This window comes from Aythya ferina, assembly GCF_964211825.1.
Source record: "Aythya ferina genome assembly, chromosome: 26".
In the NCBI taxonomy this organism is placed as follows: Eukaryota; Metazoa; Chordata; class Aves; order Anseriformes; family Anatidae; genus Aythya; species Aythya ferina.
In genome coordinates, this window is record NC_140324.1 from 4,359,252 (window position 1) to 4,387,136 (window position 27,885).

Consider the following 27,885-nt stretch of genomic DNA (forward strand, 5'->3'; position numbering starts at 1 on the left):
AAATTGTGCGTCTGAGCCATTCAGAGGAAGTCTGGCCTGCATCTTAGATGAGCTGAGGGCATAGATTGGGATCAGGTCTCAAGGGCCAGAGGGAGGAGAGAGAAGGAAACTGAGAAGGAACTGCTTGCAATGGAGGTAATTTCTTTGACTTTTTCCTGTATTACATTGCATTACTTGCACTGCAGGCCAGCTTCTCCTTTGTTAGGCAGTCTGTTGCATACATGAACATCTCTGGCAGGGTTGATTGCAAAAAGTAGTAACAAATATGCTGTAAATTAGTATGCTCCATTCAGAACTATGCCTTTTGGAGTAGAAAACAAGAGCTTTTACTTAAAGAAAACCAAGGGTCAAGAGTTGTTAAGTTCAACAGGAAAAAAAAACAACATTGAAATGTTACTAGAGCACAAAGCAATTTTCAGGTTAATCTACAAATGTCTGGTATATTTGGGGGAAAAAAAAAAACAACTCAGCTAATAGCAACTGTGTGTCCTCATGATGTGAAGTGAGGCAAGGGCTGAGGCCTTTGCCTTACCTATAAAGCACACTTGGTCCTTGAAATCCTAGGGTGTCGCTGTAGCCCTTTATCTTGCTGAAAGTTCCTTGCTTTGGAATCTAAGGAAAAGTAATAGCTGAATATTTTCACAATTGCTAAACGTTTTCAGTTTGATTGGAGGGAGGGGGCTCTTTTTGGGACAGCAGTTGACAAATCTGGTACTCAAGAATATTAGAGGTACATGTGATACCTTTCTACTTCTGTGTTGAAAAATACTTGATGAATGATGTGAGGAGCTCAGATCTTGCAGATTGAGGAATGCAGCACTGGAAACGTACATGAAAATGTGAAGAACTGGAATATTACAAAGTTGATCCTCAACAATTTTGCCGTAATGGTAGCTTTCCCTTTTTAGCCTCACTATGATTCATTGACTAAACATGTGGCTTCAAATTATGGCCTTATTTAAACTAAACGGATACCCTGCGCTGATTGGGGAAAAGTTCTTTTCTAGAATTTTACAACATTACTAAATAGGCAATGTTGGCTTTAATGCATATTATGAAAATTCATTAGTTTGATGGAGACTTGAAGACGTTTAGAAAATACCATAAAAATTTCTGTGGAGAATTTGACTGTTCTCTATTCCTGGTAATGTTGTTGAGGTGGCAGGGAGGAATAACATTACAGATTAATGATAAATCATGTAGCTTAGTATGTTTCTTTCGTAAAGTATTGAAGTAGTTACTTGAAATGTTGCCCTATTTGGTGATTTAAGTGGCAAATGTAGCCAATCCTACAACAACATACTTAAACGCTGCAGCCTACTTTCAGTTGGATTGTTGTTTGGTAAACCCAGTGGTTTTGTGTGTGGCTTTGTTTGTTTTATAAGCAGGTGAAAGTAATAATTAATAGGCAATCTAAAAACAAATGTAGCTTTAGACTGTTGTCTTATAGATGCTTTATGTTAGTACTATTGACAAATACACCATCTGTAGGTTTGCAAAGATGGGGTAGTGGATCTTGGAAAGAGATTTTAGGTTGTGTAGACTTGCTTCCATTTTTGTAGACCTATTGGAATTACCGTGCTAGGATAGCTGAGTAAGGGCAGCCTCTAACCAGTACCTTGTGTTTAAATTTGTCTTGCAGTATTCAAGGTTTCCCTTTTCTCTTTCATCTTGCTCAAAATAAGTACTGTCAAATTGCATGTATTACAGTGGCATAACAAAACCGCTGTTGGAAGGGTGCAAATCATGTATCTCTATATCTTTTAATATGCTAATCCCTTGCAGCTGTTGCCCCACTCACACCCACAGAAGTAATACAGTGCAATGGTTTGAATAAAAGATTAGAATCAAACTTTGTGTTTCTAACTTCTGTTTTGACTTTTTTCTCTTGCCCAGCTTGCCTAATTCTTCCCCTGTGTTTGCACCTGTATGGTGAAAAATAACGCTTTATTGTTTTGCAGATGCTGACAGCTGTACTTAGTCAACTTTAATTGCTATGAAGAGGCATACTTGCACTACTAGAGGCTTGTACAAAGTAAAACATTTTAAGGAAAACAGGAAGGAGCCTGAATGTGAAGTCTAAAATTAGTTGATGTTCACCTAATGCCAGCTTCTGCCTCCCACTTATTAAATTCTCTAACACAGCTTTGTTTTTTCCTATATTTTATAAGGAGCCTCTTATAAGGAGGAGTAGTGAAAGAAATTGAGGTAACTTTGCAGAAATTTCCATCTCCTACAAAAAGAACTCAACAGTGGTTAGGCTGCTGTTTTCCTGAGCTTGCTGTTTTGCATGCTGACCATTATGGTTTCATTATTACCTTATACTCTTGCATTTCTCCTTTTTCTTCCAGTATTCTCTGCACCTGAATTCGGGCTTGTGCTTTCTTGATGGGCCAAATTTCATAGAAGCGATAAGTATTCAGATTGCTTAAACAGAGTTCTAGATAATTATAGATCATAAAATCAGGAGTGATTGTTCAGACTGCTCAACGTAAATGAGGGTGGTGCCTAGTTAACTGTAGCACCTGTACAGCACATCTGAAACTGGGGACTGGCTGACTTTCTAAAAAGACCTTCAGCAGGCCTCATTGTTACTGCCAGCTAAGTTTCTGCAGCAGAGGGTAGCCTTCTGGTGACATTTGTCTTATGTTTCGCTGACTTTGTCTAGCTTTGAATTCCAGCCACAGGCTTTTGTTATAGTTTTGTCCTCCAGACTGGTGAGCGTTATCAAACTTCAGTTCCCCGTGCAAGGACTTAAACTACTATCAGTCTGCAGTGTGTGTTTCTTACAGACAAAGCTTCTAGAGTATTTTGCTATAAGGAGGTACTTTCTAACGTAGCTGTTGTTATTGTCAGCTTCTTACTTGAATTTGGGGTATATTCTAGGTTTGGTATTGGTCGTGTACCTTCGGAGTACAAAGGTAGAATGGCCACCTGACTAAATATTCATTTGATGTGCATGTTGGATTTACAATAACTGTTATGCTTGTGGTGTTACATAGGAATCTCATGTTTAAATGATTACCCACTACGCTTTCCAAGCCTGCTTCAGTTACTGCTTTTCAGGATAGCTCCCATTCCATCCCTCTGGCGTGGCTTGCTTCTTAAGTAAATCTGAAGTTGTTTACCTGTGAACTCAGCTGGAATTTGTTCACTTGCTCCTATCCTGCAGAGCTGTATCATTGAATTAGCTTTTTGATTACTTATTGCCTTCTCAATCTCTGTATGATGCATTCCTTATCAGTAACTCTTTTTTCTTCCTTTTAGAATCATGATGAAAATATTTACTTTGACGCCAGGAATCCAACTTCACTAGAATCTAATCCTCCATTTGCTTGATGATAATCCATCCATAATTGAATACTGGGACTCATCAGGTAGCCAAGTTACCATCTGTTCTTCTTATTATCTGTGTATGATCCTTTACTTTTATGATCTAATTTATTATTCAAAATACTGCTTAGGATGAGGTCAGAGGTGTACCAAAGTCTGTCTCTTCTAGCAGTGTTATTATCAAACAAGTTTGATAGCCTAAGAAAAATCACACGTTAATTGGGAAGCAGCAGTTTTTCCTCAAACCTGTGTTTTTAGATATTCCGATTCTTGGATAGAAGTATTTAAAAGTGTTTTGTTTTGTTTTTTTTTTTTTTCCTGGAACACATTTGGTGCATTTTTTTGACATATAAGCTGTACATAACAAAAAGACGATCAATTAAAAGGACATGCATGTAATAGTAGTTGGGTGCTGCTCTTCCTTAAGTGACTTCCAGAATTTTTTTTTTCCTTAAAGCTTCATCATCAGTAATAAATGATTCAAAAGACCGTATCTGTTCTAAGTTATTGTTGGGTGAAAGAGCAGTCTCAAAGCTCAATGCTGCCAAAAGCAAGCTAGCACTGCCTGGATTTCATATCTGGTTAAAAAGAGGCAGTGTTATACTGATTGTCTTTCTGTTTACTGCTGATATGACCGTACATTGAAATCATGTTTCAGCAAATTCTTTCTACTGTAGCTTATCTTCCAAATCGTTCTTCTAGGCTGATGGTTGGGGAAGCAGAACTCGCTTGCATGCTTTAACTTCCATCAAGTTGCTTGATGTTGCTTGACCGTGTAATTAAAAAATCTGTGTGTAGCATGAAGATGTTAAGGTTGATGCCTGCGTGTTGCTTTGCCATAAGTCTGTTCTTTAGGATGAGTGAGTCTTTCTCTTTTCAGTTTTTCTGTCAGACACACTTGAGCAGAGACTGTCATCTATCACGTTGTTACTTGCTGTAAATATCCTGGCCTGTGTTTTTCAGTAGTAAAGAGAGGCCATTTGTGTTCTGGTTTCCTTTTTAGAAAGTGTGATGTGGAAGTCTCGAGCAATGTACCAGATGTATCTTGGTAGCTGACATGAGGTGAGCTTCGGAAATGTCTATCAGTGCAGTCAGAGGTTAGCACCTAGGTTCAGCTTTTCTGTGTGGGCAAAAAGTTGGTGCCACGCTTCTTAGGGTGTTGTGCTGGTCAAAAGGCTCTCTGAGGGGACTTCCTCTGTCGCAGCAGACTGTGTGTCTGAAACTAGTTGTTGGGGGGAAAGAAAAAAAAAAAAAAGGAAGTCTGCACAAGACTGTTTCCCTTGAACTAGCCAGCCAGCTTGAAAGGAAAATGGTCACTTCTGTTCTTTTTTTTTTTTTTTTTTTCTGTCAGTGCTCCAGATTCATCTTCCCTATGAGCAGCAGCAGTCTACTATAGGGTTCTACTGTATGTTAGTGTTTGAGGTTCTGTAGGTTAAGAAAGCTTTATACTTGTGGAATTCCTTCAAAGATACTTCAGACTTCCAATCCACTGGTCAGTGATGATCACAGAAAATGGAGAGGGAACTTAGAGCTCACTGGTCGGTCCTTGTGTATCACCAAGTTCTTGCAGTAAGCCTCCTTAATGAATGAGGAATTTAACAGGGCGGGAAACCATTCTCTGAGGGATCATATAGCTCGAGCAGAGATGTGTTGTGGTTTGTCTTTCTGTGTCTGGCTTGCTCAGCCTGCCTTTTGATGAGTAGCCGCTAAGAATGACCTAGCTTGCACAACAGTGTCTTCTGAAAGCTTACTGTTCAGAACTCCCTTCAAGCACCGTTCTCTACTCTGAGGCTGTTCATGAGGCAGAGCTATGTCATATGTTTCTCTGAAGTGATTCATTACTTGCAGTGGAAGTGGCAGCTAAATGTTTCCAGCTCTGCTGATTTTAATTTGAAATGATTGCTCTGTGTGGCCTTATGCAAGTTCCTGTTCAGTTCTTTAGTGGCAAAAAGCAACTTCATTGGCCAATAGCATTTCTTTGCCACTTTCTTACTTTTTTTTTTTTTTTTTTTTTTTTAATATTCAGTATGTAGCTATATATTTAGAATGCTTTTGTTCTTGAGACTAAAATTTAAATGATGTTCTGGGTATGAAGTTTTATGGATTGTTTAAACAAAAAAAAGTGAATCCTTCTTTATCCTTCTATTATATACATTATTTCAGTATAACAGTTTGTTAATTTATCAATGTAATCAAACCTAGCCCTGGTAATCCAGGTGTACCCAGCTGCAGTTGAGAGCATATTCACCCAACAGCAAAGGTTCAGATTGTTAGTCTAGAGGCTTTTAGGTTTGGCAGTAAGGAGGAGGTTGACTTCCTTGAGGCAGCTGTTAGGTTGAAGTTAGGTTGCTGGCCTCTGGGAGGGCTGACAGGAAGTAAAAGCAAAAGAAATAGATGATTTTTGGAGTCTCATGAATGAGCTTCCCGAAATCTAGTGAGGATAAGGTTGATGTGATTAGGTATAAAGGCTTGTGAATTAGCTGGGTTGTTTGGGATCTTGTTAGCTGAACTGAAATGTAGTTGCAATAGGACTAATTTTACTGTGTCACCTAAAATAAGAGATAAAAGGGAAGATCGAACCTTTCTGTACCAAGGATGTGGTTTACTCAAGTGAAATTAGCAGTCTCTTTTCTGGGTAAATTATTCATGCTCAAGAAATCACCATGGTGTGCAGCGTTAAAAGGAGATCAGAGCAGTGTTTGCATTGCTCAGTTGTAGGCACAGCTTCCTAAAGCTGAGTGCTGTAAATATCATACCTGTCTTGGAGCTTTCATGAAAAGAGGTCAGGGAAAGAAGAAAAAACATGTGAACACTGTTAGAACTGTCTTCCTTCTGCACCTATACGCTGTTCCTTCTGCTGTATTTTGTGGCACTTCTGATTTAAGAAACGATCAAACTCTTTCTACCTCAGGTTGCTCGCACAGCTTTAAGGGAGAGTTTGTGTGGGAGGATGAATAAATGTTTGTGTAGCCATGCAGAGAACCAGGTCATCAGGAAAATCATCTAGGTTAAAACTAACCTGTGGAGACAAGGAAGTTTTAATGTAGACATTTATCCCAGTTCAGTTTGCCTTGTGGCCATAAAAAATAAATATGCTTGTGCTGCTGTAATTGGGAGGAGAGGGTGGTATGGGAATAGAAGCAAAAGTGCAAAGAGGATAGATATTGTTATGGTTATCCATTCCATGGAACAGGCTAAACAGACTGAAATAAGCCCTAATGTTCACAAATAGGGTTCTTTAGTTAGTAATTTGTCTAGTTAATAACTTATTTTCATCTTCCGGAAAATAATAGTATGCCTTAGTATGTCTTGTGCACGTTTTGTAACACCTGACTTATTTTTCTTTTTTGTTTAATTTTTTTTTTAGACTATGGGCACTGCATCTTGAGCAAGGGTGGAAGACTGAAGCCCATTTTGGGGCAGAATGAGTTTAACAGATGCTGACAGTGCAGTTTGCCCCGCAAAAGCAGCCTATAATCTTCATATTTACCCCCAACTCTCGGCAGAAAGTGCTCCATGCTGCAAAGTGACAGCAACCAAGGACACCACGTCTTCAGATGTCATCAAGGATGTGATTAATATCTTAAACTTGGATGTCTCAAAACATTACGTGCTTGTGGAGGTGAAAGAATCCGGTGGTGAAGAATGGGTACTTGATATAAATGATTCCCCTGTTCATAGAGTTTTACTTTGGCCTCGCCGTGCTCAGGATGAGCATCCTCAAAAGGATGGGTACTACTTTCTTTTGCAAGAAAGGAACACTGATGGGACCATCAAATATGCCCAGATGCAACTGCTTTCCAAGGAGACAGATGCTCGACGATTGGTTGAAAGAGGTTTCCTTCCATGGCATCAGGAGGACTTTGATGACTTGTGCAATATTCCCAACTTAACAGAGAAAACACTCCTAGAAAATCTCAAGTGCCGCTTTCTAAAACACAAAATTTATACTTACGCAGGAAGTATTTTGATTGCAATTAACCCCTTCAAGTTCTTGCCCATTTATAATCCTAAATATGTCAAGCTGTATGAGAACCATCAGCTTGGGAAGCTGGAGCCTCATATCTTTGCCATTGCTGATGTGGCTTATCACACAATGCTTAAAAAACACATTAATCAGTGCATAGTTATATCAGGTGAAAGTGGCTCTGGAAAAACTCAAAGCACAAACTTCTTAATTCACTGCCTCACAGCACTGAGCCAGAAAGGGTACGCAAGTGGTGTGGAGAGAACTATTCTAGGAGCTGGACCAGTTCTGGAGGTAAATTTATGCTAAAACTGCCTTCTGTCAAAACTGTTTCTTGAAACCGTCAAATGGCGGCTGTTGAATGCTACTTTTGAGAGTCACCTACTTGGCTTAGGCTTTAAATATCTCTGGGTCACACTGGTGTTTGTCTGTGTTGCTAGACTGCTTCCAATTGATTTTCCTTAATTCGTCCTGCTGTGCAGTTGACTTCCTGTTGCTGTTAGTTGATATTTGACTTAACTTTCCACCAGTAAACACTAACGTTTTGGGACAGAGGTTATTTGTGTCTTCCATCTTAGTTTTGGTGGCAGTTGAATCGAACTGCTCAAGTTGGAAGTAAACGTTTCATGGAAAGGTTTTTCCACCGCTTAGTGTGATTGTGTCTTTGTGTTTAAGCATGTCCTGCAGCGTTTTATGAAGCTGCTTTTTGGGGGAGTTATTTCCTTTCTACAAAAGTTTGCTTTGAAAAGAGTAACATCGTTAGTTGTGGAGAAAGTGAGAGTCACGTTTGGCTTTTAATTACTACATCATTTCCAACAGAAACCAAAACTAAACGTGAGAAGGGGGTACAACAACCCTCTTGCATGAGGTAATGGTAGGACAAACTTAATCTGATCTTGTAGGCTTTAGCCTCCACCTTTTCTTCTCTTTTTTGAAAGAAAAAAACTCTGAAAGCTCTGAAAAGTCTGAAATGTTACGGTCACCATCAACAAAATCTTGAACAGCAAGGAGTTTGAACACAGCTAGTATATTTTTCAGGTTTAAATATTTTCAAATGTATCAATGATTTCTTAAAAGGATTTTTTCAAACTTTTGGATAAAAACATGAAAATGCAATGGAGTTACTTCTAAAATGTTACGTTTATAAATATTGTTTGAGAGCTTTTTGGTAAAGAATGAGGAATATGTCCAAGTTCTTTTTTGCCCTGCTTTCTGCTGCTTGAAAGCAGAAGTAAGATTGTTTGAGGTTTGCTGGCTTCTGGAGTTCAAGTTTGCAGTTCTAAATAGAAAACAGGAAGGGGTCACTGTGGAAAGCACTGTTCGATCAGCTGATCCGTCTGCTTTTGATACAATTAACCATTTCAGACCCTGGTATGGAGGACGTGGTGCAGCTGTCTCAGAGCAGGCAGAGGTGAAATTTTGTGTGGCATTTTGTCTGTCGAATGAGAAGCACATGTAGCCCTAGGTTCAAAATTAAAGCTAACAACTTTGCCAGAGACTCAGGTAAACGTAGCATATGTTGGGAATTTCCATGCAAAGATGTTTGTGACTTTCTATGGTAAGATTGGTTGTCAGAAGTACTGTGGCTTCTTCAGCCACCCACTGAGCACGTTGTCATGCATTTCACAAGAAAATTTCGCTAGAAATATGATGACCGATTGAATGGTTGGCTTCAAATTTGCCAGACGGATTCTAACATTGCTGTTGGAGTACGTGTTGTCTAAAATGTCAGGCCCTTCTCTGAAATTCTCAAAGTTCTCATTCTACATCTTTGAGGGTGTTTGTTAGTTATAAATCGATTCACCATAAATGTGTCCTGCCAAATATTGCAAAAAGTGAAGGGTCAAAATGCCAGGAATGTAGGAACATCTGAATCTTAAAGCACCTTTCAGAATTGAATATACGTTTTTGTATTAAAAGTATTGCTCGTTAACTTGAAATTAAGGAGAAAGAAGCATTTCTGAAACCTATAGATGTGAAGGTAAGACTTGTCCAGGCAAAAAAAGTCACTGGGATGCCTGTAATCGTGGTAGAACTCTGTTTGGGGCTGTTTTAATCTATTTCTCGGTTGACATAACTGCAGCGTGCATCAAAAAGCTGTAATAGGTTTAGGTCATAGAGATGTAAAATCAAACTGTCCTCATTTGGATGCTGCAGAGCAGACTTGCTGGGCAGTGAAGCTTCCAGTTTTCCCAATTATGGTTGTTCTTGTGCAATTCCATTTAGTAAGAGCAATTCAAGAAAAAAATAAGTCTAATCTCGATGTCAAGGAGGAATGCACCAAAGCTTATTTTGCTTTGTGGAAGCTAAACTGCTGAAAAACTCTTTATGTTCAGCTGGTCACTTTTAAATCCAAGTACGTGACTCATTTGGGTTTTTACTTAACGGAACTGAAGTGGTACAAGGGAATTTTTTTCTTAAATGGGTGTTTCAGGGGATTTTTTGCCTGAACAATTTTGTAGTGTGCCTGAAATATCTGAGAATGTTTTATTTTGAGTCCTCAAGAAAGGGTATCCACAGATGAATTGTCCTCTTGACTGAAATCTGTCTCCGTAACTTTAATGATGTAAAATTAGGCTGCATTTTGGGTCAGGGCTTCCTCTTTTCAGTCACCTCTAATTTTCCTGACACCTAAGTTTAAAAAAAAAAAAAAAAAAAAAAAAAGTCTGTTTTATAGGTTGACCTTTTATCAAAGTTCAAGGAGTTAAAGCCAAACTTCCTAGTGTAGAAGAGGTGAGCAATGTTAGTTTACTGTAAGGGTCAATTTATAATTTTATCGCATACACAAGGATCTTGGAAATGTTTCTTACCAAATCCCTCTTCTTTAGTGGCTCACCAGCCTCTGTCCAAAGCTGTAGTTAATTTAAACTACGGCAAATATTCTAGCCCCTTACTCACAACCTCTAGATTTTGAAGAATGGAGTTAGAGGTGTACCATGAAAGGAGATGCGACCTTGAAAGTTGAATGATATTACTTCTCAAACATCTGAGAGATGAAATACAGGAAACCAAGACAAGATAGGTCAAAAATTAAATGTGGTACTAGCAGGATTGTCGTTACGTGCCCTCGTGAAAGGAGGGCTGGGCGTGGATTAGCCTCTGATCCTCGGATGCTTCTTGCTCAGCCTTGGCACCAAAGTATGACCTGTTAAAACACTTCCAAATGAGGATCGAACAAGCAGTGGGAGCTTGCACTAGTTCTGGTTCTGGTTATGTCTGGTGCTGCTTGCAGCTTTCTAGACAAAAAAGAATATTGTAAATCTGCTTGCTTCCATGGGACACGGATGCTTCAGCACAGCCTGAAGCCACGTGTCTTGTTCTGTGCTGCTTTTCAGCAGCTTACCTTGTAAAAACAGTTCCTAAGACACAGTTGCCTTAGCTATACAAGAATTGTTCTTTTTTTTTAATGTTTCTCCAGGCTGACGTAGATCATCCTTACTGAAGAGTGGGTTCTTAAAAACTGGCAGGAAAGTAAAGCTAGATACTCCTTTTTCATCCTCCCCTAAATTTAGAGACTAAAGTATAGCTCCTTGACTTGGAGTTGTGCCTTCCAGAACTGTTACATTCAGTTTGCTTACGGTTGAAGTCCTAGGAAGGAATTTACATTTGGGAACTATTATTTGGGTCAAATTGGGAATAGTGAATCAAAGCATTGTTTAGTTTATAGAGTCTCAAGCAAGACGGTTAAACCTTTCCATGCACAGCTATAAAGTTTCCAAGAAATTTGTAATTTGTATTTTTCTTTCACTGGGGGAAAAATGTCATAAACCATTTGATACAAAATGCACAGTCTGAGACTGAACTATTTATGTTAACTGTACATCTCTGAAATAAGTACAAGCTTTTATAAACATGTTGATAAATTTTATTAAAATGTAAGGTAAGATTTCATTGCCCTGATAGCTGTATCTGACCATCCAGCTTGTACAAATACAAAACACACACACAAAAAGCTTTTTTTCTTTTTTTTTTCTTTTTTTTTTTTGGATAACTCAACTAAAAATCCAACTTAGCTCCTCACTGTGCAAGTGAGGTACAGTGTGAGGACAGTGACCTGACAGATGTGAGCTGCTGGTGAATGGTGGGAAGTCCGCTTTCCCTTTCTCAGTGCTTTGTTTGCACTGGGTCTGGCACTTAACAGATTCTTCAGGGCAATTAAATGAGTAAAATGGCAGAAAATTAAGCAAGGGGATGAGAGCATGTGGCAAGGGACGTAATAAGAGAGCCAGAGTTTCCTCTTTTGGCAGCAAAGCACTTGGCTGGCTGTGTGTTGTCAAATTGTAACCTTCAGTATCTTGGGTTTATTTCAAAGTTATTTTCTTAGTGCACTGAGACTTTTGTTTCCCTCTGAAATAGAAGGTGAGAAGAGGTGGATAGATGGAAACACTGTAGTTGTCCGAACTTCAGTGTATTATTTTGAAAAGCATTTACTTCCCTTTGGATTTGGTGTCCTTCAAGATTTCTTAATTGCACTGACCCATTCACAAAAAGAATTAAGACCTAAATAAAATGGAAAGTCCAAGAGCAAGTATTCATTAAGTGACTATGTCAAGAGTGCAGTTTTAAATATGAGTTAACTAATTGACAGCATGATTAGTGGGGGGCGGGGAGGAGGTTGTCTAGAACTCAGCCACTATACTTAAAAGCCTAAATTTCCTTGTAGAAAGCGAACTTTTATGTTTCTCCATTCTTTGGAGAACAGAATAAAGCAATTTGCTCTCAGCTCTGCTTGCTTTATCACAGTCCCATTGCACATGTGGCTCTGTATGGGACGGGCTTAAGCTTAGCGCTGCCTCAACTCTGGTTTGCGTTTGCATTCTCCATAAAAGTCTGCATGTATATTTAGTGGGCGTAGCCAGTTCTATTTAGGCTAAAGTGGTTGTTTTGAGGCTATTATCTGCATCTGTTTGTTTTAAGAATCATAATCAGAGAAGGAATGGAACTTCCTTCTTGCTAGCCTTTTTTTTTTTTCCTTTTTGGAGAAATGTGCTGTTATGTACTTTTCCCTGCTGCACGTGTCTCTTGGGAAAAATCACCTTGTCCTTTATGCAGTCTTATTATTAGGATTGTTCCTAATAATAAGGAACTCCTTCCCCAGGAGTTCATCCAGCACAGAGAGTTGCAAAACTACCATGAATGCTGCAACTTCCACCTTGGGGAATGGATATTTTGCAGCGTTTTTGTGAAGATCATTGCAAAAGTGAGTTCGACTCTGAAGTAGTCATTTCCCTTTCCAGGGCGTGCAATTTGATTCTTCAGCGTCATTTGGTGCCTTCAAACAGTGGTGGTTCTGCCCTGGACTAGAGTGGTTTACATAGAAACTCTGATAGCTTTTTCAGATTGTGGCAATTCTTATAAAGGAATTAAGTCAGGTTTCTAGTTCTGTTCCTGAGGTGGATCATGGATGTCGTTTGGGGGTTTCTTCTTACAGCAAATGAGAACTTGGCTTTTTTTTTTTTTTTCTGAATGTCCTTAACTCCTGCAACAACAGTGGCAGTTTTTTCACCAGCAGCCTCCAGTTCTCGCCTCTCGCGTTTCAAGGTAAAGGGATGGGTTGGATGACTTCCTGAGTCCCAGAATAGCCCATCCCAGTTCTGATTCCTGCTGGCCTTGGTCTGCTATTTTCAACTCACCCTCATTTTCTGTAGCTAGTATTTTGCTTTGGAGTGGTTCACTTTTAGTTTTTCATTTTTATCGGTCTCCTCACTGATTCACCAGGGAAAACAGTAAATAGCTTTGGTTATACAAATGATCACTTCTCTTTAGCTGAAAATCTATCTTGTCCTTTCACATCTTCGGAACTTATTTTGTAAAGACGTAGGTGGCTTTCTTTGAAGGCAACCCAGGGAGATATTTCAGTTGAATTTGAGCTCTGTATAGAGCACCTGGCTAGAATTATCCAGGAAAGATGCTTTCTCTACAGAGCGGTCGCTAGGTAGTACGGGAGCTTAAATCTTATCTGTAATCTGCTTTCTCTAGGATAAAGCTATGTTCAGTTAAAGGTATTGAACTACTAAATACTGAAATATTTATTGTTTTTGCAATTTTCTGATTTTAGGCAGTAATGTTGATTCTTCTGTAGCTAACTCAAAGTATATGGAAGAATATGGTAGCAGCGATGGGAGTTTAGGTCTAGAGTTAAATGTTACGGAAAAAAGGAAAAAGCAACCTTCCACCCAAAATGTTAAGTGACTTGGAATGTTCTTTAGAAAATTGGGGATGTTAAAGTCTTTTATGAGAAAACCATTCAGTACTTGAAAACTTTTCTAAAAACTGATAATATTAGATCAGCTGTTAAGAATTTGCTGTATGCTTTGACTAAATACCAGACACATGAGATCATGAGAGCCATTAGTTGTAAACTGTATTCATTGCTTACATGAGTAATCACTAAGAAAAGTTGTTCAGGAAGCCAGGGTTATGGGATTTCTTAACGCTATAACGCCAAAATATGGATTATAAAAAAAATAACTTGCCAATTGTCGCTGTTCTGTGTGTTGGTTTCTGTAATATTTCTAGGAAACTGATGGTTAACTGGGGGCTTGAGTTAGAAAACTTCTTGAAAAGAAGTTCTTACAGGAGGAATTTGCAAGTCCACTACTCTGCAGCTTGGCAAAGCTTTACTGCATGAGATTTATTTTTTTTTATAATACAATAAAAGAGAAGCTGGATGATGATCTTTGCTGAGCCAGCGTCAGTGGGAGAGGACTTACAGAGCTGAGAATTTGCTGTGCTTATGTTGCTGGCCTGCCACATTTGGTTTGATATTGTTCATTAACTATGAGAGTTGGCTGGGATTTTAGAAGTACATTCACATGCTGCTTATGCAACGTGGGCTCTGGAAAAGAAACAGAAAGAAGTATGCAAATCAGTTGTTGGATGGTAGGTACAAAAACACTGCTCAATGCTGCCTTTGACAGATCTGAGTGGGGATGCTGTTTGCAGCACAGCACGGGTAGCAGGGTCTCTAGAGACCAGGCTGACCTCTGCCTCCATCAGCACTGCTGGGCACAAATCCACTCTTCAGAAACCCACCGACTTTTCTAAGTTACATCAGGGTCTGTTTTCACCCTGCCCAGGAAGAGCTCCTGAAGCTTATTCCTTTAGATGGAGAGTGCTGTTTGTCCGAAGAATCGTGGTAATTCTCCCAGCTATAGGAAGTGTTTTATTTTTGCATGGTTCTGGTAGCCTCTGAACATAATGCAACTGGCAGTAGAAATCTGCTTGGAAGAGATCTTTGGGGACCTATTTTGGAAGTGTCATACTGCAATAAAGCTGCAACCTCTTAAGACTTCAAAAAAATATATAAAAGGAGGGAAGAGTTTGAATACACAAACAATATAACCTCGTGTAAACTGTACTCCCCTTGGCTATACGCCGTAACTGGGTAGTTTTCTATGTCAGCAGCTCAGTTCTCAGTTGTGTGCAGTGCTCACATGTCCGTCATTCTCCGGATGTGTGTGCGCAGAGGAAGAGCGGCATTTTTGTGAAATCATTCCACAAACGTTCTATATTAGGAGAGACGGATTTCCTAATGGAGGCCTTAATTACTTGGAGCCTGAAGAGGAAATATCTGTGGCAGGACTGCTGGAGATACTCCGTGCTGGGTGGTGTATTTTTCTAAGCAATAGCATTTTGGATTGAATTTACATTGACTTCTCCAGCTACTGGACTGCACTTTGCATATTAAGAGGATAACAAGCTTTTATTAACCTAAGGACACGCAGTTAAGTGTTAATAATGCAATTAAGTGTTGATAACATTAAGGATATTCTCAGTAACAAATCCTACTGGACATTTAGATGTAATAGGTTGTACTTAGAGTTTCTAGGAAAGGCTCATGCAGAAGACATTTTGTGTTGTAAGTGCAAACAAGTATCTGAGGGGCTAAAGTATTAAAGATGCATAGGCACAAATAATTAGAATTTGTGCCAGACCTTCCCCCCCCTTCCCTAACACCTCCTAAGGAAACTGCTCTTCAGCGTTGCAGAGGCCAGTGAATAGGATGTGCTTCTGTAAGCCAAAGTTTTTCTGTTTGTCTCTCTCTTTTCTGAATACACAACTCTGGAAATGCACGGGCTGGCTTTGTCAGTGGGATCGTATGTTCCGGTCTCACTTAAAGGACAATTATTTTCATTGTGCAAATTTTACAAGGGAGCAGTACATGAAGGAATAAGACACGGTTTGTGGCTCTTCTATCCAGGAGCCAATATCATGGTAATTTTGTTGCCTTCCTCCTCCCAAATATCCTCTCCAAGTACATAATTGTTAATGATTGAGGTTGATTTGAGCTCTCTTGCTGTGATTACCCTTCCTGTAATTACCTTAGATCCTTGTAAAAGTATTTAAGTTTATTATTTGCCTTCCTCATATTCCCAAATGTTATTGCATATGGCAAATAATAAATGAGTACACACCTGTGAGGAACAACAGAGGCTTCGTAAGCTCACTTTTTGGTGTCTGTATGCTGCCAGTTCTATAAAATTTTGTGTATATTGCCAGCTAATGGGAGGCTGAACAATGAACATGAGTTAGTAATGCCATGTCATTTAGTTTAATTGAAAACTACCTCATTTTGCTTTATTACAGGCATTTGGAAATGCAAAAACAGCACATAACAATAACTCCAGTCGTTTTGGAAAGTTCATTCAAGTCAACTATTTAGAGAACGGTATTGTCCGAGGGTAAGTACGGTCTGAGGTTCTGCTGGAGTTGCTCTGTGTGCTTTTAGGAATCTGTGAAGACTGGTGTGTACAAAATCCTGCCTTATCGAGGCTCTTCTCATGTGAGAATGGCTTGCCACTGTAGAATGTTTTCAAGACTCTATGACCAAACTTTGTGGAATAATCAGATGATGGATAATGTTCTTACCTTGCTGTACAACCATATCACATTCAGAATTTGACCGTTAATGCCTCTTCACCTTCATACTAAAAAAGGCGTTCTCCATAACACCCATTTTCCTTACCATTTTGTAATTAAAACCAGAAGATCTGAATTTTTCTTGAGAGGACTAAGGGAGAAGTGAAATAGATTTGAGGAAGCCATTTTAAAGAAACAGACACCAGTTACAAAGAAAATTTAAAAATACATGTTTTTACGTGGCTTACTTGAAATTGTGTACTTAGGTCTGAAGGACAAGCTTGAAATATTCTACATCTAATTTTATGTTTTTTAACATATGTTAGTCACAGCTAACTCTTAGAGTTTTATTTGCATTTTTCACCTTGTAGTAGAGGCGATAATGTCATATTATTGTAGTGCCTCAGTATTAGTAATTGAAGATTATTTTTTGCTTTTCCTTATTAGTAGACACTTTCAGTGAATAATTTTGTCCATTTTTTTTCTGTGATATTAGAAACTTGTGTGCAAATACTCATGTAGTTCCTTGTCTAACATCCCACCATAAAATCATTTCTTCCCTGCACCAAACCTGCCCTGCAGCCTGCTGCTCTGTGGAGCACCACTAGCTGTTACTGCCTTTTGTGCAGCAGCATAGCTTCCCTTTGGGTCATCTTTATGTTTGCACTTTACAAAACGGCAACAGAAATGACTGGAAACCCTGTACCACGTTTGCTTGGAGTATTGTTCTGAACAAAGTTGGCTTCTTTGCAGATAAGTCACGCTAGCTCAGGAGATTGGTACAATTTGGGTACATTTGTTTTGTCTTCAGCGTGAGAAAAAGCTGCTCAAACTTTGGCCTTGTTATCTTTGTAGTCCATGTCACGGAGTTCAGGTTATTATTTAGGAGCTTACTATGTGAAGCTAGTAAGTCTTCTGTCTTCCTTGCCTCTGCTTTAGGCTGACGTATATAACATCAAATTTGCTATCTTGAGAAACAACTATTCAGTATATTTTTGGGGTCTTGTAGTCTTTGCATTCTTTGTCAGCTAATAGTTGGAGTGGGTAACATTCTTAGCATTCTGCATCTTGTTTCTTCTGATAACTTTTCATCAGCACTTTTTCTCAGCTCCCACTGCCTTTCTCCAGTTGTCTTCTAGAACTGAACACTAAAGTTAAGTGCTTCTTGGATATTTCTTGGGACTTCTTGTGTGGGAGTGTAGTGATAGGACAGGGGGTAACAGTTTTACAAAGAGGGGAGATTTAGATATAAGGAAGAAATTATTATACTCTGGGGGTGATGAGGCACTGGAACAGGCCACCCAGAGAAGTGATGGATGCCCCCACTCTGGCAGCCCCCAAGGCTGGGCTGGATGGGGCTTTGGGTGACCTGGTCTGGTGTCGTGCCCATGGCTAAGCTATTTTCTTATGTATGCTAATGTAGATTTCATTATTTGAACTCTCTTGGAAGATGCTGTCTGATGTTTTGTGAAGATTTTTGTGTGTATGTGTGGCCTCATGCTGTTTTCCTTTTTTTGGGGGGGTCTCTTTAGGGCTGTTGTTGAAAAATACCTGCTTGAAAAATCTCGTCTGGTTTCTCATGAAAAAGGTGAAAGGTAAGAGATTCATACAGTCAGTATGACGATAATTGTTATGAGAGTTTAATATCATTTGAAGTATACAGAATAAAAGAATAATCAGCGTATTTTCATGAAAGAGAAATGTATGTGACCTTCTGTATTTGTAGGAATTATCATGTCTTTTATTATTTGCTACTTGGAGTCAATGAGGAAGAGCGTAAAGAATTTCACCTCAAGCAACCCGAAGATTATTTCTACCTCAACCAGGTAATCTGTGACAGGGATTTACAGATTACATTGATAATTGTTGTCTCTCTGATGTTGTGCTATAGATGAAAAAAAAAACAGAACAGATTATACATATTTTCTTGTAATGTTTGGGCTGCTTTCTTTGCGTTTAAGTAATGGGCTTTCTTCACAGCATAACTTGAAAATTGAAGATGGGGAAGATCTACGGCATGACTTCGAAAGATTAAAACAAGCGATGGAGATGGTTGGCTTTCTTTCATCAACAAAAAAACAGTAAGTGGAACTTTTCAGCCTTTGTTACTGACAGCTAGTTAATCTTCATGAATTGCAATAAATTGTATAAACATTGGGATCACGTTTATTCCAGTAGGAATCAAGGAGAGCTGAGTATTTGTGAATGCTTATGGACAAATTCTTGAAACAGAATTGGGTCTATTAGCCTGTTAAAATGAACTTCTAGTCATATGAAAAATTCTTAAAAAATTAATTTTTCTTCCTTAGGATTTTTTCAGTGCTTTCAGCTATTCTTTATTTGGGCAACGTTACCTACAAGAAGAAAGCTACAGGTCGTGAGGAAGGATTGGAAGTGGGACCTCCTGAAGTGCTGGACATTCTTTCTCAGCTTTTGAAAGTAGAGTATTTCTTTTTAGCTCTGTTGTTTGACATACCTTTTTGTCATGCTCAGCTTCAGCATTTTTCTTGATTATGTGGCAGCCCAGTATGTTATGTTTATATCTGGTTTATGGTACCTCAACAACATTCATCTTATGGTATGGAAAATGGATGAATGTGGTGAAGTTATTGAGGTTAGGGATGGAATCTAGCCCATAGCATGGAAGTAGAATTTGTTTACTTGCTAATACGAACTGAGCGGGAATAACTGTACTAGAGATCTGTGCTCTGCCATCATAGGGAATGATCTGTATGAATCTGAGCTGAGAATAATCTAAGGGAATTCAGAAAATTGTAAAGCTCCTGATGAATGATAAATGTAGCAGTTTTCAAAGTGCTTGGACTTCACTGTTGTCATCAGAGTACTCATTGTACTGAGTTCTGGGAATTTTAGGGTGACAATGACTCTTGGTTTTGCTTGTTTTGAAGGTCAAACGCGAGATTTTAGTGGAAGTCCTAACAAAAAGAAAAACTGTGACCGCTAATGATAAACTTATTTTGCCATATAGTCTCAATGAGGTGAGTAAAAAACACTAATAGAATTATTTTAAATCATTGAAACCTAGTTCTTTTTTTGGCTATGAAAAAGCTAATGTGGTATGCTTTCATGTTTGGTGAGGAATGTTTGGAATGTTAGAAATTAAAGGAAGATTCTGTTTTTGTTTCTGGTAGGATCGTAACCTCTGAGTGACACTGGTCTGAAATAGAAATGTGTTTTTTTTTTTTTTTTTTTAAAGAAATTATGAACTTTGTTTCATCTACAGGCAATAACAGCTCGTGATTCAATGGCAAAATCTTTGTACAGTGCTCTGTTTGATTGGATTGTTCTGCGAATTAATCATGCACTCCTTAATAAAAAGGACATGGAGGAATCTGTTACAGTAAGTTTTGCACAAAAGCAAGTCTTTTTGTACAATTCTATATTTAGAGCTATCAGAGAATGTTGTAGATGACATGTTCAGATATCTGGGATAAACCTACATTCTTCTCAAGTTCCTAGTAAATTTCTTCATAATATTTGATTATTTTTGTTTCCACAACAGACAACTGTTAAATATTCAACATCTGTTGATGTACACTCCAGTTATTTAAAATGAATCAATGTATGATATAACAGCTTTTGTGATTGTTAGCTGTTGTGAGTTAAGTCACTCGCTGTATGACAGATTACTTAAATAGATTTTCTCCTCTTCTTCATAGTGTTTGTCCATTGGTGTACTGGATATTTTTGGGTTTGAAGACTTTGAAACCAACAGTTTTGAGCAGTTCTGCATAAATTATGCAAACGAGCAGCTTCAGTATTATTTCAATCAGCATATTTTCAAATTGGAACAGGTAAGAAAGTAGATACTGAATCAAAAACGTTAGTGTGAGGGCTCATCTGTTATGCAAACTGTTCTGCAAAACCTCATGGCATAATTTTATAATTGGTTGAATATATTTCCAGAAGTGTTATCTTTTTATTTCTTGTTTTAATATTGCATATTATGATATGATTTATATGTTGCAGCTCTGCTGCATTTAGTGCTCTGCATTAGCTATTGATAGCTGGCTTTTTCTTAAGAGAACTAGCAGTGAGTTTTTGACTGCAGGAAACAACAACAAAAAAACAACAGTCAGGCAACCCCAGACATAAATCAGATAAACTGTAAACTTTGAAAGTCAGTAGGTGTGGTGTATGGTTCAGTTTTTTGGTTGGTTGCTTGTTTTTGATTAAAAAAATGTTTTGGTACAGTTTCTCTTATTTTTGTCAATTGGTAAATATTTAATAACTAGTCTTTGCTGCTACTTCCACCTAACTGCATATCAGGGATACAACTGTACGTTGATATTGGCAATAGTTCTGCAATCCTGATGCTACTGGCATATGTTGATATACTTGTTTGCAGAAGGTATTGTCTTCTTACAGAGTGCTCAGAGTGCTGCAAGAGCTAAGATTGCATTTCTAGATTGAGGTTTGGCGGCTTTCTTCTCTAGACTTGGACTTTTTACTGGGTTGTGCCAAAACATTATTCTCTGGTTGCTCTGCTGAAAGAATGAAGTCATTCTGTAATATGTGGTATTTTTCAACAATATGTAGATAACTTTAAACAAGCGTTTTAAAGGGAAGGAAATTGCCAAGCATACAAACTTCATACGTAAACATAGTATTGAGGTCTCTGTTTTGTAACTTATGACAGAAGTGGCTATCCAGGCTAACTAGAGTAAATAGCTAACATTGCTTTCTTTTTTCTAATGCCATTTCTCCAAATGAGCTTAATCCTTGAATGACCCATTTCCTGTATCTCTTGCAGCATGAGAGCCCTTGGGAAGGGGGTGGGTAGAGGGGTCTCTATATCTTTTAAAGAAAGGCTTTATTGTTTGTGGAGAGTGGTATTTCAGTTCTGTAATGTGGCATGCACACTGAGCTGTCTGTTATTAGATTTAATTTTACCTACTTAAAAAATTCTATTATCGTCATAGAACAGTGAGAGAGGTCTTTGTCTTTTGTTAAACGTAAAAATTATTTCACTTTATTTTCTGAGTTTTTTAACATTATTAGCCTATCTTTAACTCCTTTTGGTAGTCATTTACAACAGTGATATTTTGGTTCCATATTTTGATGAGAAGCTTGTTCTGTCAAGCATTTGATGCATTATCATTTCTGCAGAAGAGCTTCGTATTTTCTTGTCAAAGAGAGCTCCAAATTCTCTGAACCTGACCAATGTACATTGATTGCTTCCTTAGCAAAGTTCTGGTGTTGATATTGTATAGGGCTTAACGGCCTGTCTTGAAACTTCATCTGACAGTGCAATTTGGAAGTGCTGGAAATTCATATTAAATGTAATTTCCTATAAAAGAAGAGCTATGAAAGAGACACACTGGAAGAATGCAAGTCTGTCTATCTAGGATTTTAAATGTAATGGCGTAGATGTCATTTCTGACTCCAAGTTTGTAGATTACTGATTGCTGGAAAGACGTAATAGGGGAGGGAACATTCTTTCACTGTTTGGATTTTTAAATAGTTCTACCCTAAACATCCGCTGTTGAGTGATTTGCTTAGGTAGATCTTCGATCTGACCCAGTATGCCTGGTGTTCTGGGCTTGTTTATAAATTTTCCTAATTTTTGTTTTTGCTGTTTGAGCTAACAAAATCAACTTGCCATAGCTGTTTAAGGATGTCTTTTAAGCACTTAGACCATGGTATGTTAAAGGTCGGGGAGCTGTACTGATGAGGGAATTTTCTTGAGCTACACAGGAGGAATATAAGAGTGAAGGGATCACTTGGCACAATATTGACTATACTGATAATGTGGCCTGCATTCACTTAATCAGCAAGAAGCCCACTGGTCTCTTCTATCTTCTGGATGAAGAAAGCAAGTAAGCCACAAACATCTTCTGGGTTAAAATAAAATATGTATGTGGAAGGGAAGAAGGAAGAGCTGTGGAAGGGAACAGAAACACAGCACTTTTTTGTTATAAAGAAAGGAATTTTGGGGGAAGCAAAGGGTCATCTTATGGCTGGGATCTACACCCAGTTGTTTCTAAGAATTCCAATATGGTAGTGATACAAATTGATGCTAAAATTGAACCTTGGCTTAGGAAGATTTGGAAATGTAAGATTCAATCCAGATGTGTAAGTAGCAACTGAAATTTTAAAATCTTGATATAAATGCTTTCTGCATGGATCAATAGGTGTTCTTTAGTTTGTCATCTTGCACATCAGTAAATGTAACAGTATTTGGAGAAAAATAGCTGACTTTCTGTTTTGTTTTCCTAGTTTTCCACATGCCACCAACCAAACTCTACTTGCAAAATTCAAACAGCAGCATGAGGACAACAAGTTTTTTGTTGGAACCCCAGTAATGGAACCTGCTTTTATTATTCGACACTTTGCCGGGAAAGTTAAATACCAGATAAAAGTAGGTGATGGATCTGATGGCCACAAAAAAAGTATATATTCCTTGCCTTTATGACAGTTTTGTCAGGGCGTAGAAATTTTGTTGGGAATAGGCTGAATCAGATGTTTGATAAGGTATATTTTAGATACTTTCCCCTGCTCAGACTTGAGGATAATGCTCACTATGGTGAAAAATATTTAGAATAATTACTCTGAATTACGATAAATATCAGGTCAAAACACAGTTCTGGCTGGTGTCTGTGTAACTGCTTTCCTGAGAGCTTGTGGTTCAATCTTCCTGTTCTGCAGGATTTCAGAGAGAAAAATATGGATTATATGAGACCGGATATCGTTGCTTTACTACGAAGCAGTGACAGTGCTTATGTTCGGGAGCTGATAGGAATGGACCCTGTAGCTGTGTTCCGTTGGGCTGTTCTGCGGGCAGCTATTCGAGCAATGGCTGTCTTTGCAGAAGCTGGACGCCAGAGAGCTCAGAAGACTGCAGGTATGATGTGAATCATTCTGGAAATACTTCTCAAATACTTTCAAATTGATTTGTGCTTGTTGACGGAACTAGCTGACTGCAAAATGTTCCAGGTGCAATCTTCTTTTGATACTAGAGACAAAACTAGTTTGTGAAAATGACTTAACCTGTACACAACAAAAAGGTTGTCACTTTTTATCTGAGATCATTCAGACTTCCTCTCCAATTAGTGCACCATTGCCAACAGGCTGTGCCAAGTTTGTAGTCCTACTTGTAAAAGTTTGGGAAGATATTACAGGTTCTACTGTACATGTTGGTCTTATCACTATTTTTGATCTTCATTGATCTTCTCAGACTTCCGTAAAGTTTCAAATGAGTATTCAAGATGAAATATTAACTCTGAAAAGCCTTTCTGAGCAGCTGCGGTTTACTTGATAGTGGTAGGGAGTTTGAGAAACCAAGTGGTCTGTCTAGCTTGGTAGCTAAAGTAATAGAGGAAAAGTCCAGACAGTTGGATAGATACTTAGCTTGTTATAATTGGTGGGTTATTTTTGTATATTATGCCTCTGTCCCTGTCAGTGTTCAATCTACTGATTATTTCATAACAGGAGTGGTGCGTCAAGGACCCCGTGTTCCCCTTGGAGAACTCCAGAGATCAAATACACCAGTAGAAAAAGTTTACCGGTGAGAAACGCGTACTTAACCTGTATCAGGGAAAAGACTTGAATTGCTGAGTCATGTTTTTGTATGTGAGACGTCAACTTGATCTGTCTGCAAGGATAGCAGGTCTTATTTCTTCTGTCTTGTTTTGTGTGACCTTTCTAATAGTATCAAAACAATACCCTGGCTTATTTTTTGTGAGACTCAGTACTACCAAACATTGGTGGCGCAGCCTCAGTCCCATTGACCACGGGTTTTTTGAGTTCTGTCTGTATTTTGTGTACGTTGCTTTTAGCGTTGTGCATTCCTCTGCAGCCACTCTGTCACTGAAGAATTCATAGGAGCACTCATGGTTTTTGCAGGCTTAGAATTTATTAGGAGGTAGGACAAATCCTACAGAAGTGGGCTCCGCACGTTGTTCTGTATAGGCATATATGCCCTTCTGTTGAATATTTAGGTTTTATACATGTTCCTTTTGCAGCTGCTCAATGCTTGATTTCTCATTTGATTGTTCTGAGGATTTCGATATAAATGCTTTTGAAGACATCATTTCTTTTTATGAAAACAAGAAGTAAGTAGAAATAGGCCTGGGCTTAAAGGCCAGGGAGGCACATTCCTGGACAGAGTAACCTTCTGAGCGTGCTCTGTGTAAAAGTGAAGACATGGAGCATAATACACATCAAGTAATGACTTCATACTGCTTTGTAATTACTTTGCCCTACACAGCCTCTGTCACTTGAGGCAGCCGAGAACTAAAGATGCAATTCAGGCTTGGTCACAGTTTAACGTATCTGTTTCTTTGCGATATCTTAAAACAAAATCTTGATATTCTAAAAATGTTCAGAGATATCAGGGGAAACAAGCAACCGTCTCTGAGACTGTTGTTGCTGCCTCTTTGAGCAGCTCAGAAAGGTGATAGCATCTAACAGTCAAAAGTGACTCTTATGCTTCTGTTATTTTTGGTTTGTGCCTCTCTGGAGAGTAAAGAAGGTAAGTTCTCTGCCAAGACTCAACACTCCACAAGCATGGTGCATGCTTAAAATAATGGAATCAGCCACAAATTAGGAACCATCCCAGGCTTACTTTGAAAAGCTAAACGTGTAAATAAGTTTGAAATGGATATTAAAGAAAAAAGTCAATATAATTAAATTTCAAATATTCTATAGTGGCTAGTTTCTAACTTACTTTTCTCATGGCACTCTGCTTATGCAGCCTCATTTTAGTAGTCAAATATGTACATAAATATTTAGTGTTTGCTTGTAGAGAAGCCTGTATCTGTCTACCTGAAAAGGCTTCTTAGCTTAGTAAAAAAGTCCGTTGCTCAATAAGTAAATTTACTTAGATTCTCCTCTGTGTATTCAGAATTGATGACTTAAGAATTTACATGTAAAGGTAGAATTAGAAAGTAACTTAGTATGTGACCCTTGTAACTGAATTTTAGGGCACTAACAAAGTAGAAAGTGCTGACTTGACATCATAATCATTCATGTTTAGGAAAAAGTAGTCTGGGATTGACCTGCTGCTGTTTGGAGCACACTTGGTGATGGGATCTCTTGTTTTTTAACTCCTGTTTTCTCCTTCATGGCCATATGTCTTTGTTTGCTATCTTTCTTTTGCTGTGAATCGTTTTAGAGACATGCATGAACAAATCATCGCAAGTATAAAAGGACTTCCATGGCAGGGAGATGATCCCTGTAAGCTGCTTCGGTCACTCAATCGACTTCAACACCGCTCCCACTTCATGTGAGTTCTGGTGCTCTAGGTGTTGCTTTGAAAGTGCAACCATAACCAAGCAGTTATTCCAGCCCATAAAATATATACTCATCCCAAGCTTGTCTTCTGCAAAAATCAAACAACAATTAAGAACAAAATAATTTCTTCTAAAAATATAAAGACTACAGAGTATGCTTTGTTGCTGCCTTTGCATATGCTGACAGTTAAGTCTGCTGACAGTTAGGTAGTGCAAGTTTGCTGTGAAACTTCTGACAATGAAACCTCTCAAGCTAAATCTAATAATATCCTGAATTTCAGGAAATTATTAGATTTGTCAGTGCTATGCATGTTCCTGAATTAAGACTCTTTACCTGTGCGCAGCTATGCATGTCTAAGAAAATCAGTCTGTGGTCTCTTGTATAATAAGTAAATGTAAACAAGTTTTCTACTTCTAAAAGGGTTTAAAGGAAGACCCAGGGAACTACAGGCCAGTCAGTCTCACCTCTGTGCCTGGCAAGATCATGGGGCAAATCCGCTTGAAAACTGTTTTAAGACACTTGTGAAATAAGGAGGTGATGGGTGACAGCCAACACGGCTTCGCTAAGTGCAAATTTTGTGCCAGACAAATCTGGTGGCCTTCTACCATGGGGTTACAGCATTCACGGGTAGGGGAAGAGCAACTGGCATTACCTACTGAGATTTGTGCAAAGTATTTGACGCTGCCCCCTATGATAGCTTTGTCTCTCAATTAGAAAGACATGGATTTGATGGATGGACCACTGTGGGCAAGGAATTGGCTGGATGGTTTCACTCAAAGAGATTGCAGTCAATGGCTCATTGTCCAAGTGAACCTCATGAGGTTCAACAAGGCTAAGTGCATGGTCCTGGCAATCCTAAGCACAAATATATGTGTGTGAAACAAAGAGCTACACAAAAGTACAGTGCCTAAAGTTTTATTAAAAATACCTAGTACAATACCTAAAGCTTTATTTAAAAAAAAAATTAAAAAATCTTGTTGCGAAGCAGTTTGCATTTCTTGCATTGATCATATGTAAGAGGCTCTGCATGAACATGCCCTGATGTTGTGCCCATTTTCTTCTATCCTTCATCTTGCCTCATAAATTGCACCAATTTATGGCTTGCTGGAATAACCAAAATCATGTGTATTTTTTCATAACGATCTTTAATATTTTAACAGGAAGAGTAGAGGTATCAAACAAAAGCAGATCATTCCCAAGGTAAGATTATTCCATAAACTGATTTCTCACTTGTTTTTTTTTTTTTTTATGTTGTGACTATTCATTTTGATTGACAGAACAGACTTCAGAAAATACTCTTTTGTGGTGTAGGGAAGTCTTATTTATCCTTTAAGACTTCAGTTTTCGCAGTCAGAAGGCTATGTAAATGTTCACCTTTATAAGAAGATCTGAACAGAAAAAAAATGTGAATTGTCATTTGTTTCATTAGACTAGGAATGTCATAAATACATAAAGCAATTTTTAATCAAGTCATGGAAGACAAACAGTAATTATGTAGCTCAGTGGATACTCTTGGGGCAATTTAAGATGAAACAGTCTTGAAGTGTAACATGTACAACATGGAGCTAGGCAGTTTCATTCAGCAGTAGGTTTTATCTTATTTTAATGCAGACAGAAATATTTCCACTTCAGTTAAGAGACTTACACTTTATGTTGATTATGAATTTATTTTTCTAGAACTTGTTGGATTCCAAATCTCTGAAGCTCATAGTAAGCATGACTCTACATGATCGAACTACAAAATCCCTCTTGCACTTGCACAAAAAGAAGAAACCCCCTAGCATAAGCGCGCAGTTCCAGGTAGGTGACTGAGGTGGTAAACACCTCTAGGTGCGCTCTGACCTCATGAGAACAGGCCTTCTTGTCAATCTAGGCTGATCTTGCTTGTAAAACCAAAATGTTTTTTACTCTTAGGATTTGTTTGAAATAGGCTTAGTTATTTTAATAAAGTTAGGCTGCAATTAAAGATTATCATTATGCTATGAAATGTGTTAGTTCTTTGTACAATTAGCACTAGATCTGCATATGAGGCTACTTTAACAGAATAGGCATTAATGCACTTTTCATTATCCTGGGAAAGGTAAAAACAAGTGCACAGATCCCCTGTGCAGTATGTAAGAACTTCCATATTGGATGAATTAGGATTTGTATAGCTATTGGACCTGAAAAAAACTTATTTCTGAGGAAGGAGCTGTATCGTTGTCAAGTGTAAATTGAAATGCTGACATACAGAGGAAAAATACTTTTGAATATTTCATTTCAGACTTCACTTAATAAATTACTGGAGACACTGGGGAAGGCTGAGCCGTTCTTCATCCGTTGTATCCGCTCCAATGCTGAGAAGGTAAGACTGCCCTAAGAATTGAGCTGATGTAAGTGCTGTGCACCCAGGTCTTCTAACCCTGTATATCTCTTCTGACTTGTTCACTGTTACTTTGTGTAAAGGTGAAAGGTAACCATTGTTTACT

General features: G+C 38.4%; 1 protein-coding gene across 11 annotated transcripts in view; it reads left to right on the plus strand.

Moving 5' to 3' along the window:
- The window catches only part of MYO9B (myosin IXB), a 45,424-nt gene that overhangs the window by 3,091 nt on the left and 14,448 nt on the right, over positions 1–27,885 (plus strand). For 4 of the 11 annotated variants that reach the window (XM_084498386.1, XM_084498384.1, XM_084498391.1 and 1 more), the window contains exons 2-20: positions 3,268–3,377; positions 6,701–7,594; positions 15,890–15,984; positions 17,695–17,757; positions 17,889–17,988; positions 18,143–18,243; positions 18,472–18,601; positions 19,072–19,161; positions 19,407–19,523; positions 19,843–19,977; positions 21,881–22,002; positions 22,403–22,544; positions 22,832–23,027; positions 23,615–23,690; positions 24,148–24,237; positions 25,299–25,409; positions 26,578–26,617; positions 27,095–27,217; positions 27,681–27,761. In XM_084498386.1, the coding sequence (XP_084354512.1) occupies positions 6,758–7,594; positions 15,890–15,984; positions 17,695–17,757; positions 17,889–17,988; positions 18,143–18,243; positions 18,472–18,601; positions 19,072–19,161; positions 19,407–19,523; positions 19,843–19,977; positions 21,881–22,002; positions 22,403–22,544; positions 22,832–23,027; positions 23,615–23,690; positions 24,148–24,237; positions 25,299–25,409; positions 26,578–26,617; positions 27,095–27,217; positions 27,681–27,761 (2,649 nt within the window). In that variant the 5' untranslated portion in view covers positions 3,268–3,377; positions 6,701–6,757. Of the gene's footprint in view, positions 1–3,267; positions 3,378–4,336; positions 4,396–6,700; positions 7,595–15,889; positions 15,985–17,694; positions 17,758–17,888; positions 17,989–18,142; positions 18,244–18,471; positions 18,602–19,071; positions 19,162–19,406; positions 19,524–19,842; positions 19,978–21,880; positions 22,003–22,402; positions 22,545–22,831; positions 23,028–23,614; positions 23,691–24,147; positions 24,238–25,298; positions 25,410–26,577; positions 26,618–27,094; positions 27,218–27,680; positions 27,762–27,885 lie in introns of all 11 variants that reach the window. The other 7 variants (XM_084498388.1, XM_084498389.1, XM_084498392.1 and 4 more) reach the window with 5 other exon arrangements.